Source organism: Ornithodoros turicata, chromosome 5 (assembly GCF_037126465.1).
Source record: "Ornithodoros turicata isolate Travis chromosome 5, ASM3712646v1, whole genome shotgun sequence".
Classification (NCBI taxonomy): Eukaryota; Metazoa; Arthropoda; class Arachnida; order Ixodida; family Argasidae; genus Ornithodoros; species Ornithodoros turicata.
The window spans coordinates 84,364,087-84,378,265 of record NC_088205.1 but is presented as its reverse complement, the minus strand read 5'-3'; the positions used below and the strand labels follow the sequence as shown (position 1 = coordinate 84,378,265).

The following is a 14,179-nucleotide window of genomic DNA, read 5'->3' as shown; positions in this document are numbered from 1 at the left end:
GGTATGTTATGTAAACACGGTAACGGTAATGGAAACACATATCACGGTCCTCCATTACCAGAAACAGAAATGAATTTATCGTCCGGTATTGGATTCGGGTAATGGCTATTCCTGTTGTGCGATGACATTTGAGTGACTTTTCAATTTTTGTTTTTGTATTTTGACGACTCCATTCCCTGTAATGCTCTAAATACTACACGAGAGCATGGAAAGAAAGTGCAAATTGGATCTCAAGGGTTCATCCCTCACTTACCTCGCCCCAGTCCCCATAACTCCATGACATCAACACGTGACTATACTCCGCCATAGCACGAGGATGCCAGCCTACGATTTTGAGTTACTTATTTTGCACTTTTTTTCTTTCCACTGCAGCCATGGCAGTATTATTTACTATTGAGAGTGTCCGCTTATGAATGCGACATTGGATTAAAGTTACGCCAACGTTGAGTTGCTGGACTCCAAGTGACTAAAGACATGTTCCTACATATATATATTTTTTATCTTGCATGACGTGCACAACCCAACAACGCAAAACTACTTGTGTAGTGTGTACGCGTGACACCGAAGCAGAACTTAGGCAAAACAGGGAGCTGATAGAGCCGGACGGGCCGTCCTCCCGCAGCTCTGTAACAGCCGTTCCATTACCGGAAACAGTAACAGAAACGAAATTGAAAGGCCGGTATCAGAAGCGGATAACAGAAACGAAAATATAGTAGTAACGAAAATGGAAACTGTAACCAAAATACGTCCGCTTTCAACCGCTTCCACGTTCTACGCAAGCTATGGAAACCTGTGGCAGTACCAGGGCCCGTTTGCTAGGAACCTAACATAAGGATGGTGGTGGTGCTTCTGAAAGAGCTCGCCGTTGTCTGCCTCACAGTGGTGTATAATGTCATCACTAACGCTGTGGGGGAATGTGCATCCTGGGCAGACTTCTAAGGGAACTGTGCCAAAACCCTAAGCTTTCACAGTGTGTTTGGCACGAGCTGAAAGGTCACCAAGTTGACTGCAGCACGTGCTTAAAGCAGTTGTAAAGCTCCACTGAAGCAGTTTCATTACGGTTAGGTTCCTCGTACAATCTTTGTGCAAACCCACTGTTCTGTGTGACGCCATCGACTTCAACACTCCTTGACACGAAGCGAATGTAGCCAAAAGAGCAGCACCCATAGGTCCTCGCCAAATGTGGCTATATTCAGGGTGATGTGGGATGGTCCAGCTTTCAAGCTAAGGAAGCTAGGGGAAACGTTTATCTATGAAGACAAACTGGACACTAAGAATCTAGTCTTGCTAAAAAGTTTTTCAAATGCGTGGTTTGTCGAGACATCCGGACGAGGCAAGCAGAATAAGTACTTATGCCACTTATGCTTCTAAGGACAGGAGAACCCAAGAAGCATTCCGTGTTGCCTCAATCATGCATGTCCCATTGCCGCAGCATTGGACATGTTTGAGGCATTGTTTGGCATTGATTGAGGCAACACGTGTAGCGTTAGGGAAGCCTGGTTACCTTTGACCCCGCAGGCGGCATTTTTCGTTTTGCTGATGTGCCACTCGCAACCTCTAACCGCTACTAAAACTGCAGCATACTAAGCATTCGATCGATATATCAAAATCACGACATCAAAACGGGAATAGCAAAGCGGATGGATGGATGGATGCAGTGGTGCTCGTATCGTCTGGCAACAATGACCAAATACGACGCAACGAGCCACTGCGAGCCACAGGCCACAGCTAGCAGTGGCTAGCAGACGGCAACACAGGAACACAGGGGACCGCAAGGGACGCTAGCGTTAACTGCGCCATCTGTGGGGAGACTGAGGAGACAATAGTGAGTTTTAGTCACGACCTACTAGATTATACTTCAGTAATTCCAGCACTTACTATCATGGTTAACAATAGCATTTCCTCGTAGTATGTGGTATTCCGCCAAAATCAGCCAACTTCAAAGTCGCTCCTAGAGCTTTAGTTTCTAAAAATGGGACCAGGTGGCGCTCTCAACTCACGTTTCCCAGAGCCGTATATTAAAAGGGAGTCTGGCCATTGGGAGGAGTCACAAAAAGAGGCTCGACCTGTCAATCACAGTTTCGCTCCTCTGATTGGTTCGCTTTTTACCAAGGGGGTCGCCATGACACCTTACTGCCACCCAAAATGGCGACAAAAACAAACGCGGTGAAGCGGGGATTTCGTGACAAAAAATGTTCACAGACTACGCTGATTTTACGCTGGAAATGTAAATCCACATATACCTTTCTCAGAAATCAGTTTCAACTTACGCTCATCCATCGACATCTAAGCGAAAATAATACGTTTTGTCGCCGGCGTTAGGCCTAGTGAACACGACGGTCGCGGCGATCACAATGAAATCATAACAAAAACGGCACTGTGCTGTACAATCTTATATTTAATTGCTGGATTTCATGGATATAAATAGTATTGCCTTTTATATTCCAACTATTCATATAGATGTGTTTTAAAATCATACCGACGACAGAATGTGTCCCAGCAGGTGGTTCTGCCGGCAGCCGTGCAACGGCGGAAGCAGACGACAGTTCCCGACGTACCTTACGCTCCCTAGGTGGCGTTCATGAAATTTGCAAGATGGAAACAATAACACCGACTTAACATAACAAACTAACCAATTTATTCACGATGAAAGATTATTCACACTTCAATTTGCACCAAAATTCCACTGCTTTTGCAGATTGCAAGATATATCGATTTCAATCCCATCCAATCCACTTGCCACCCAAATGGCGCTGCCCATGTTGGATACAGGGACAAATAGTGAGGATAGGCTGATTGATAGCGCCCCATATTTCAAGACTTCATTGGTCGGAAAGCTGAAAAAGTGGGTGGAGCTTCAGGTATAGGCATGACCCATTAATGGCCAGACTCCCTTTTAATATACGGCTCTGAGCTGTTCGAAACGGCCGCTCCTGTGTTTCCTTCCTCCATGCATCCACCGTCAAAATTGCCAAAAGACAGAAGTGCCGGAACAAACACATTAGGACGCACACGAGCAATTAATCATTTTAACGAAACGGAGACAGGGAATGCGGAATCATCAAACCGCACCACGCGACAACAGCGCCACAACGTCTGAACGGGCAATTTTGAAAGCACCAGAATTTGATCATCCTGGGATAACAAATACGGCTGCACATCAGAAGGGACGAAGAAACATTTAGATCTATCGGCATGTCCGCACTTTCGTGCTGGACCCTCGTTCAGGTTCAGTGGTTCAGTCTCGCCCACTGATCTCGATTGTAAAAGGCTGGATCGCGGATAGGGAGCGCGAGCGTGAAGAAACCGGCCGCCATCTTACTGTACCCACAACAGTCGCCGCAGCGATCATGTCAACTTCTTGCAATTACGGTCGTACCAACCGTACTGGCAAGGATACAGGGCCTAAATTTATACAGGTGAGTCACTCTTCATCAAGGAATAAATAGGCGTCCATTCTGTATATTTAGTTGACCATTATGAAGTGCTTTTTGCCCAAAACGAGCACTGGATGCAGGTTGCTTAATCGCTCTTCCGACGTTCAATCGAGCACACTTGCATTTTACCCGGAGGCAAATACATTTTGAGTGCATAATATGCTTGAGAGAACGTGTTACACTACACTGGTAGTGTTGTCATCAATATATGTGCGAACACTCGAGAGCTTTTCTGCATGCATTGCTAGCATGGTACACGGTGCTCTCTACGGAAGCAAGTGCACATTCATTTCTTTGAATTACCTTTGCGCACAAGTTCGGTATTACGTCATAATGCGACCAAGATTGTCACAATTTTTCATGTATTGGTATTGTTTTGTGCCTTGGTTTGATTTGTGACAAAGAATCCTACGTAACGGCGTGTAGCACGACTTGAATAACGCCTTTGTGTCTGAGCTGTATCGTCAGCTTACCAGGGTCAAGTACCAGGGTAATGTAAAAAAATACATCTCAACAACAACAAAAATTAAGCTAAATACTAGAAGAAAGACGACAACAAAAAAAGAAAATGTAATTGCAGAGGCTGATGCAATGTGAAGACGCCACGGCAATTCAAACTTCAAACGGCGAGAGGGAGAGGAGAGAGCGAGCGACGGAGCGAGAGGGCGAGAAGCGAGAGTGGCGAGAAGCGAGAGTGGCAGGTGTGGCAGTTGGAAGTTAGAACGGTTAGAACTTCGACGCGTCGCAGCAACTTGGTTTTCTCTTCAGTAACCGTCGCAAGGATGGTGATGGTGTATCTCCTGTGCAGTATTTCCGTGTGTTTCAGTGCGCTTTGTAAGACAATGCGATGACAATGGTTCCTGTGCAACACATTGTCGATTTCCCGGAAGCGTTTTGACGCCAAGAAGACGTAAACGGCGTAGAGGCAAGACCGCACTGTGAAACGCCAATCGGACTGCACGTCGCGAATGTTTGCAGGTATGAGTGATGACCGTGATGTTTTGATTACTATTAATTAGATGTTTCATTTTAGAAACTTCGGAGGAACTTGAAGAGAAACAGGATAAGAAGATTCCGAACGTACGGTGAAGAGGAATGGGGTGTATGTCGCGACCTGCATAGAAAACAGGAGTGTCGTGTCATCTTCTCTAAGAAAATACAAGATGTGAGGTGGCCAACGAACGAAAGCTCCCTGTGGTCCGTGAGTGCATCGCACAGTCAGGCATATGCTTTGTCTAGACACAGTGAGTGATCAGACTTATACTGCGTGGGATGTAAATGTAGAGATGTATTGATTATTTCTTTCTGCTCAGTGTATGCTTTTAGCAGAATAAACGGTAATTACTTGAGCTATATGTGCATTTCTACTCATTATTTTCGGTCATGCATTCAGTGGTCCCAGCTGCTAAGTGGCCGGATCCCGGACCACTTAGCAGAGGGGACCACTGGATCAATTCCACTGGTTCCACTTCAAGTGGGACCATTGTGAAGCTGGTTCCACTTTCAACTGGTCCCAGTCACTAAGTGGTCCCACACTCAAAGTGGGACCTGTCCAATAAACCACTTCGAAGTGGTCCCACTCCAGATTTTTGCCTGGGGAGAATGTGCACGAATTGGAGTTACAGCATTCGCAGACGCGCGCACCTGGATAAACAGCAATAAAAAGAGACCATGCCTGTGCTAAAATAGATCAGAGTAATAGATCAAACAAAACATGGCAAGTGTGGACACGATGAAATCTTAAAGGGGGAAGCTGCCCAACTTGGAGTCTCGGCGACCATTCTGGGAACAAAATGGTACCTGTGAGGCTCCAGCTGGAACTTCTGGAACCATCTGAGACCAGAGTGGTACCACTGATGTCACCAAAGTGGAACCAGCCACCCCACTTGGGAATCCAGCTGGGACCATCCACATTCAACTGGAACCATTCCGGGACCATCAAACATCCAACTGGAACCAGTCCAGATTCAACTGGAACCATTATGGGACCAGCCCAGATTTTCGCCTGGGGTCACATGTATGCACATGGCTGGCTGGCTTTCTAAAAGTAATCTACAGTCCTAACAACAAATACAGCAATGACACCAGTGGCGCAGCTCCGCCAGTAGTTCGCTTTGGTGTAGGTATTCCGTTGTGCTGTGGGTGAAGCTCCCGGCTGTCTCTGTGGTGGAGGTGAGACCCTTATTTCCACCTTGTCTTGTCCATTGGTCCGGGGCAGCAACTATTCCTTGAAAGAAACTTACAAGCAATCAGTGGGAAACCAAGCAACACAGTAACAGTCACATGTATGCACATGGCTGGCTGGCTGGCTGGCTGGCTTTCTAAAAGTAATCTACAGTCCTAACAACAAATACAGCAATGACACCAGTGGCGCAGCTCCGCCAGTAGTTCGCTTTGGTGTAGGTATTCCGTTGTGCTGTGGGTGAAGCTCCCGGCTGTCTCTGTGGTGGAGGTGAGACCCTTATTTCCACCTTGTCTTGTCCATTGGTCCGGGGCAGCAACTATTCCTTGAAAGAAACTTACAAGCAATCAGTGGGAAACCAAGCAACACAGTAACAGTCACATGTATGCACATGGCTGGCTGGCTGGCTTTCTAAAAGTAATCTACAGTCCTAACAACAAATACACCAATGACACCAGTGGCGCAGCTCCGCCAGTAGTTCGCTTTGGTGTAGGTATTCCGTTGTGCTGTGGGTGAAGCTCCCGGCTGTCTCTGTGGTGGAGGTGAGACCCTTATTTCCACCTTGTCTTGTCCATTGGTCCGGGGCAGCAACTATTCCTTGAAAGAAACTTACAAGCAGTCAGTGGGAAACCAAGCAACGCAGTAACAGTCACATGTATGCACATGGCTGGCTGGCTGGCTTTCTAAAAGTAATCTACAGTCCTAACAACAAATACAGCAATGACACCAGTGGCGCAGCTCCGCCAGTAGTTCGCTTTGGTGTAGGTATTCCGTTGTGCTGTGGGTGAAGCTCCCGGCTGTCTCTGTGGTGGAGGTGAGACCCTTATTTCCACCTTGTCTTGTCCATTGGTCCGGGGCAGCAACTATTCCTTGAAAGAAACTTACAAGCAATCAGTGGGAAACCAAGCAACACAGTAACAGTCACATGTATGCACATGGCTGGCTGGCTGGCTGGCTGGCTTTCTAAAAGTAATCTACAGTCCTAACAACAAATACAGCAATGACACCAGTGGCGCAGCTCCGCCAGTAGTTCGCTTTGGTGTAGGTATTCCGTTGTGCTGTGGGTGAAGCTCCCGGCTGTCTCTGTGGTGGAGGTGAGACCCTTATTTCCACCTTGTCTTGTCCATTGGTCCGGGGCAGCAACTATTCCTTGAAAGAAACTTACAAGCAATCAGTGGGAAACCAAGCAACACAGTAACAGTCACATGTATGCACATGGCTGGCTGGCTGGCTGGCTGGCTTTCTAAAAGTAATCTACAGTCCTAACAACAAATACAGCAATGACACCAGTGGCGCAGCTCCGCCAGTAGTTCGCTTTGGTGTAGGTATTCCGTTGTGCTGTGGGTGAAGCTCCCGGCTGTCTCTGTGGTGGAGGTGAGACCCTTATTTCCACCTTGTCTTGTCCATTGGTCCGGGGCAGCAACTATTCCTTGAAAGAAACTTACAAGCAATCAGTGGGAAACCAAGCAACACAGTAACAGTCACATGTATGCACATGGCTGGCTGGCTGGCTGGCTGGCTTTCTAAAAGTAATCTACAGTCCTAACAACAAATACAGCAATGACACCAGTGGCGCAGCTCCGCCAGTAGTTCGCTTTGGTGTAGGTATTCCGTTGTGCTGTGGGTGAAGCTCCCGGCTGTCTCTGTGGTGGAGGTGAGACCCTTATTTCCACCTTGTCTTGTCCATTGGTCCGGGGCAGCAACTATTCCTTGAAAGAAACTTACAAGCAGTCAGTGGGAAACCAAGCAACGCAGTAACAGTCACATGTATGCACATGGCTGGCTGGCTGGCTTTCTAAAAGTAATCTACAGTCCTAACAACAAATACAGCAATGACACCAGTGGCGCAGCTCCGCCAGTAGTTCGCTTTGGTGTAGGTATTCCGTTGTGCTGTGGGTGAAGCTCCCGGCTGTCTCTGTGGTGGAGGTGAGACCCTTATTTCCACCTTGTCTTGTCCATTGGTCCGGGGCAGCAACTATTCCTTGAAAGAAACTTACAAGCAATCAGTGGGAAACCAAGCAACACAGTAACAGTCACATGTATGCACATGGCTGGCTGGCTGGCTGGCTGGCTTTCTAAAAGTAATCTACAGTCCTAACAACAAATACAGCAATGACACCAGTGGCGCAGCTCCGCCAGTAGTTCGCTTTGGTGTAGGTATTCCGTTGTGCTGTGGGTGAAGCTCCCGGCTGTCTCTGTGGTGGAGGTGAGACCCTTATTTCCACCTTGTCTTGTCCATTGGTCCGGGGCAGCAACTATTCCTTGAAAGAAACTTACAAGCAATCAGTGGGAAACCAAGCAACACAGTAACAGTCACATGTATGCACATGGCTGGCTGGCTGGCTGGCTGGCTTTCTAAAAGTAATCTACAGTCCTAACAACAAATACAGCAATGACACCAGTGGCGCAGCTCCGCCAGTAGTTCGCTTTGGTGTAGGTATTCCGTTGTGCTGTGGGTGAAGCTCCCGGCTGTCTCTGTGGTGGAGGTGAGACCCTTATTTCCACCTTGTCTTGTCCATTGGTCCGGGGCAGCAACTATTCCTTGAAAGAAACTTACAAGCAATCAGTGGGAAACCAAGCAACACAGTAACAGTCACATGTATGCACATGGCTGGCTGGCTGGCTGGCTGGCTTTCTAAAAGTAATCTACAGTCCTAACAACAAATACACCAATGACACCAGTGGCGCAGCTCCGCCAGTAGTTCGCTTTGGTGTAGGTATTCCGTTGTGCTGTGGGTGAAGCTCCCGGCTGTCTCTGTGGTGGAGGTGAGACCCTTATTTCCACCTTGTCTTGTCCATTGGTCCGGGGCAGCAACTATTCCTTGAAAGAAACTTACAAGCAATCAGTGGGAAACCAAGCAACACAGTAACAGTCACATGTATGCACATGGCTGGCTGGCTGGCTGGCTGGCTTTCTAAAAGTAATCTACAGTCCTAACAACAAATACACCAATGACACCAGTGGCGCAGCTCCGCCAGTAGTTCGCTTTGGTGTAGGTATTCCGTTGTGCTGTGGGTGAAGCTCCCGGCTGTCTCTGTGGTGGAGGTGAGACCCTTATTTCCACCTTGTCTTGTCCATTGGTCCGGGGCAGCAACTATTCCTTGAAAGAAACTTACAAGCAATCAGTGGGAAACCAAGCAACACAGTAACAGTCACATGTATGCACATGGCTGGCTGGCTGGCTGGCTGGCTTTCTAAAAGTAATCTACAGTCCTAACAACAAATACACCAATGACACCAGTGGCGCAGCTCCGCCAGTAGTTCGCTTTGGTGTAGGTATTCCGTTGTGCTGTGGGTGAAGCTCCCGGCTGTCTCTGTGGTGGAGGTGAGACCCTTATTTCCACCTTGTCTTGTCCATTGGTCCGGGGCAGCAACTATTCCTTGAAAGAAACTTACAAGCAATCAGTGGGAAACCAAGCAACACAGTAACAGTCACATGTATGCACATGGCTGGCTGGCTGGCTGGCTGGCTTTCTAAAAGTAATCTACAGTCCTAACAACAAATACACCAATGACACCAGTGGCGCAGCTCCGCCAGTAGTTCGCTTTGGTGTAGGTATTCCGTTGTGCTGTGGGTGAAGCTCCCGGCTGTCTCTGTGGTGGAGGTGAGACCCTTATTTCCACCTTGTCTTGTCCATTGGTCCGGGCAGCAACTATTCCTTGAAAGAAACTTACAAGCAATCAGTGGGAAACCAAGCAACACAGTAACAGTCACATGTATGCACATGGCTGCTGGCTGGCTTTCTAAAAGTAATCTACAGTCCTAACAACAAATACACCAATGACACCAGTGGCGCAGCTCCGCCAGTAGTTCGCTTTGGTGTAGGTATTCCGTTGTGCTGTGGGTGAAGCTCCCGGCTGTCTCTGTGGTGGAGGTGAGACCCTTATTTCCACCTTGTCTTGTCCATTGGTCCGGGGCAGCAACTATTCCTTGAAAGAAACTTACAAGCAATCAGTGGAAACCAAGCAACACAGTAACAGTCACATGTATGCACATGGCTGGCTGGCTGGCTTTCTAAAAGTAATCTACAGTCCTAACAACAAATACAGCAATGACACCAGTGGCGCAGCTCCGCCAGTAGTTCGCTTTGGTGTAGGTATTCCGTTGTGCTGTGGGTGAAGCTCCCGGCTGTCTCTGTGGTGGAGGTGAGACCCTTATTTCCACCTTGTCTTGTCCATTGGTCCGGGGCAGCAACTATTCCTTGAAAGAAACTTACAAGCAATCAGTGGGAAACCAAGCAACACAGTAACAGTCACATGTATGCACATGGCTGGCTGGCTGCTGGCTGGCTTTCTAAAAGTAATCTACAGTCCTAACAACAAATACAGCCAATGACACCAGTGGCGCAGCTCCGCCAGTAGTTCGCTTTGGTGTAGGTATTCCGTTGTGCTGTGGGTGAAGCTCCCGGCTGTCTCTGTGGTGGAGGTGAGACCCTTATTTCCACCTTGTCTTGTCCATTGGTCCGGGGCAGCAACTATTCCTTGAAAGAAACTTACAAGCAATCAGTGGGAAACCAAGCAACACAGTAACAGTCACATGTATGCACATGGCTGGCTGGCTGGCTGGCTGGCTTTCTAAAAGTAATCTACAGTCCTAACAACAAATACAGCCAATGACACCAGTGGCGCAGCTCCGCCAGTAGTTCGCTTTGGTGTAGGTATTCCGTTGTGCTGTGGGTGAAGCTCCCGGCTGTCTCTGTGGTGGAGGTGAGACCCTTATTTCCACCTTGTCTTGTCCATTGGTCCGGGGCAGCAACTATTCCTTGAAAGAAACTTACAAGCAATCAGTGGGAAACCAAGCAACACAGTAACAGTCACATGTATGCACATGGCTGGCTGGCTGGCTTTCTAAAAGTAATCTACAGTCCTAACAACAAATACACCAATGACACCAGTGGCGCAGCTCCGCCAGTAGTTCGCTTTGGTGTAGGTATTCCGTTGTGCTGTGGGTGAAGCTCCCGGCTGTCTCTGTGGTGGAGGTGAGACCCTTATTTCCACCTTGTCTTGTCCATTGGTCCGGGGCAGCAACTATTCCTTGAAAGAAACTTACAAGCAATCAGTGGGAAACCAAGCAACACAGTAACAGTCACATGTATGCACATGGCTGGCTGGCTGGCTGGGGCTTTCTAAAAGTAATCTACAGTCCTAACAACAAATACACCAATGACACCAGTGGCGCAGCTCCGCCAGTAGTTCGCTTTGGTGTAGGTATTCCGTTGTGCTGTGGGTGAAGCTCCCGGCTGTCTCTGTGGTGGAGGTGAGACCCTTATTTCCACCTTGTCTTGTCCATTGGTCCGGGGCAGCAACTATTCCTTGAAAGAAACTTACAAGCAATCAGTGGGAAACCAAGCAACACAGTAACAGTCACATGTATGCACATGGCTGGCTGGCTGGCTGGCTGGCTTTCTAAAAGTAATCTACAGTCCTAACAACAAATACAGCCAATGACACCAGTGGCGCAGCTCCGCCAGTAGTTCGCTTTGGTGTAGGTATTCCGTTGTGCTGTGGGTGAAGCTCCCGGCTGTCTCTGTGGTGGAGGTGAGACCCTTATTTCCACCTTGTCTTGTCCATTGGTCCGGGGCAGCAACTATTCCTTGAAAGAAACTTACAAGCAATCAGTGGGAAACCAAGCAACACAGTAACAGTCACATGTATGCACATGGCTGGCTGGCTGGCTGGCTTTCTAAAAGTAATCTACAGTCCTAACAACAAATACACCAATGACACCAGTGGCGCAGCTCCGCCAGTAGTTCGCTTTGGTGTAGGTATTCCGTTGTGCTGTGGGTGAAGCTCCCGGCTGTCTCTGTGGTGGAGGTGAGACCCTTATTTCCACCTTGTCTTGTCCATTGGTCCGGGGCAGCAACTATTCCTTGAAAGAAACTTACAAGCAATCAGTGGGAAACCAAGCAACACAGTAACAGTCACATGTATGCACATGGATGGCTGGCTGGCTGGCTGGCTTTCTAAAAGTAATCTACAGTCCTAACAACAAATACAGCCAATGACACCAGTGGCGCAGCTCCGCCAGTAGTTCGCTTTGGTGTAGGTATTCCGTTGTGCTGTGGGTGAAGCTCCCGGCTGTCTCTGTGGTGAGGTGAGACCCTTATTTCCACCTTGTCTTGTCCATTGGTCCGGGGCAGCAACTATTCCTTGAAAGAAACTTACAAGCAATCAGTGGGAAACCAAGCAACACAGTAACAGTCACATGTATGCACATGGCTGGCTGGCTGGCTGGCTGGCTTTCTAAAAGTAATCTACAGTCCTAACAACAAATACAGCAATGACACCAGTGGCGCAGCTCCGCCAGTAGTTCGCTTTGGTGTAGGTATTCCGTTGTGCTGTGGGTGAAGCTCCCGGCTGTCTCTGTGGTGGAGGTGAGACCCTTATTTCCACCTTGTCTTGTCCATTGGTCCGGGGCAGCAACTATTCCTTGAAAGAAACTTACAAGCAATCAGTGGGAAACCAAGCAACACAGTAACAGTCACATGTATGCACATGGCTGGCTGGCTGGCTGGCTGGCTTTCTAAAAGTAATCTACAGTCCTAACAACAAATACAGCCAATGACACCAGTGGCGCAGCTCCGCCAGTAGTTCGCTTTGGTGTAGGTATTCCGTTGTGCTGTGGGTGAAGCTCCCGGCTGTCTCTGTGGTGGAGGTGAGACCCTTATTTCCACCTTGTCTTGTCCATTGGTCCGGGGCAGCAACTATTCCTTGAAAGAAACTTACAAGCAATCAGTGGGAAACCAAGCAACACAGTAACAGTCACATGTATGCACATGGCTGGCTGGCTGGCTGGCTGGCTTTCTAAAAGTAATCTACAGTCCTAACAACAAATACACCAATGACACCAGTGGCGCAGCTCCGCCAGTAGTTCGCTTTGGTGTAGGTATTCCGTTGTGCTGTGGGTGAAGCTCCCGGCTGTCTCTGTGGTGGAGGTGAGACCCTTATTTCCACCTTGTCTTGTCCATTGGTCCGGGGCAGCAACTATTCCTTGAAAGAAAACTTACAAGCAATCAGTGGGAAACCAAGCAACACAGTAACAGTCACATGTATGCACATGGCTGGCTGGCTGGCTGGCTGGCTTTCTAAAAGTAATCTACAGTCCTAACAACAAATACACCAATGACACCAGTGGCGCAGCTCCGCCAGTAGTTCGCTTTGGTGTAGGTATTCCGTTGTGCTGTGGGTGAAGCTCCCGGCTGTCTCTGTGGTGGAGGTGAGACCCTTATTTCCACCTTGTCTTGTCCATTGGTCCGGGGCAGCAACTATTCCTTGAAAGAAACTTACAAGCAATCAGTGGGAAACCAAGCAACACAGTAACAGTCACATGTATGCACATGGCTGGCTGCTGGCTGGCTGGCTTTCTAAAAGTAATCTACAGTCCTAACAACAAATACAGCAATGACACCAGTGGCGCAGCTCCGCCAGTAGTTCGCTTTGGTGTAGGTATTCCGTTGTGCTGTGGGTGAAGCTCCCGGCTGTCTCTGTGGTGGAGGTGAGACCCTTATTTCCACCTTGTCTTGTCCATTGGTCCGGGGCAGCAACTATTCCTTGAAAGAAACTTACAAGCAATCAGTGGGAACCAAGCAACACAGTAACAGTCACATGTATGCACATGGCTGGCTGGCTGGCTGGCTGGCTTTCTAAAAGTAATCTACAGTCCTAACAACAAATACAGCAATGACACCAGTGGCGCAGCTCCGCCAGTAGTTCGCTTTGGTGGTAGGTATTCCGTTGTGCTGTGGGTGAAGCTCCCCGGCTGTCTCTGTGGTGGAGGTGAGACCCTTATTTCCACCTTGTCTTGTCCATTGGTCCGGGGCAGCAACTATTCCTTGAAAGAAACTTACAAGCAATCAGTGGGAAACCAAGCAACACAGTAACAGTCACATGTATGCACATGGCTGGCTGGCTGGCTGGCTTTCTAAAAGTAATCTACAGTCCTAACAACAAATACACCAATGACACCAGTGGCGCAGCTCCGCCAGTAGTTCGCTTTGGTGTAGGTATTCCGTTGTGCTGTGGGTGAAGCTCCCGGCTGTCTCTGTGGTGGAGGTGAGACCCTTATTTCCACCTTGTCTTGTCCATTGGTCCGGGGCAGCAACTATTCCTTGAAAGAAACTTACAAGCAATCAGTGGGAAACCAAGCAACACAGTAACAGTCACATGTATGCACATGGCTGGCTGGCTGGCTGGCTGGCTTTCTAAAAGTAATCTACAGTCCTAACAACAAATACAGCAATGACACCAGTGGCGCAGCTCCGCCAGTAGTTCGCTTTGGTGTAGGTATTCCGTTGTGCTGTGGGTGAAGCTCCCGGCTGTCTCTGTGGTGGAGGTGAGACCCTTATTTCCACCTTGTCTTGTCCATTGGTCCGGGGCAGCAACTATTCCTTGAAAGAAACTTACAAGCAATCAGTGGGAAACCAAGCAACACAGTAACAGTCACATGTATGCACATGGCTGGCTGGCTGGCTGGCTTTCTAAAAGTAATCTACAGTCCTAACAACAAATACAGCAATGACACCAGTGGCGCAGCTCCGCCAGTAGTTCGCTTTGGTGTAG

General features: G+C 48.4%; 1 protein-coding gene and 1 long non-coding RNA gene across 2 annotated transcripts in view; one reads left to right on the top strand and one right to left on the bottom strand.

The window, feature by feature from the left end:
- The window catches only part of LOC135395141 (ATP-dependent RNA helicase DDX54-like), a 30,618-nt gene extending 28,915 nt beyond the window's left edge, over positions 1-1,703 (bottom strand). The window contains exon 1 of the mRNA XM_064626387.1: positions 1,505-1,703. Within this exon, the coding sequence (XP_064482457.1) occupies positions 1,505-1,525 (21 nt within the window). The 5' untranslated portion in view covers positions 1,526-1,703. The remainder of the gene's footprint in view (positions 1-1,504) is intronic.
- Positions 1,704-4,124: 2,421 nt separating this feature from the next.
- Positions 4,125-4,786, top strand: LOC135396277 (uncharacterized). Its single transcript, XR_010423368.1, has 2 exons — positions 4,125-4,415; positions 4,471-4,786. It is a non-coding gene; the product is annotated as an uncharacterized LOC135396277 (long non-coding RNA).
- Positions 4,787-14,179: the final 9,393 nt, after the last annotated feature.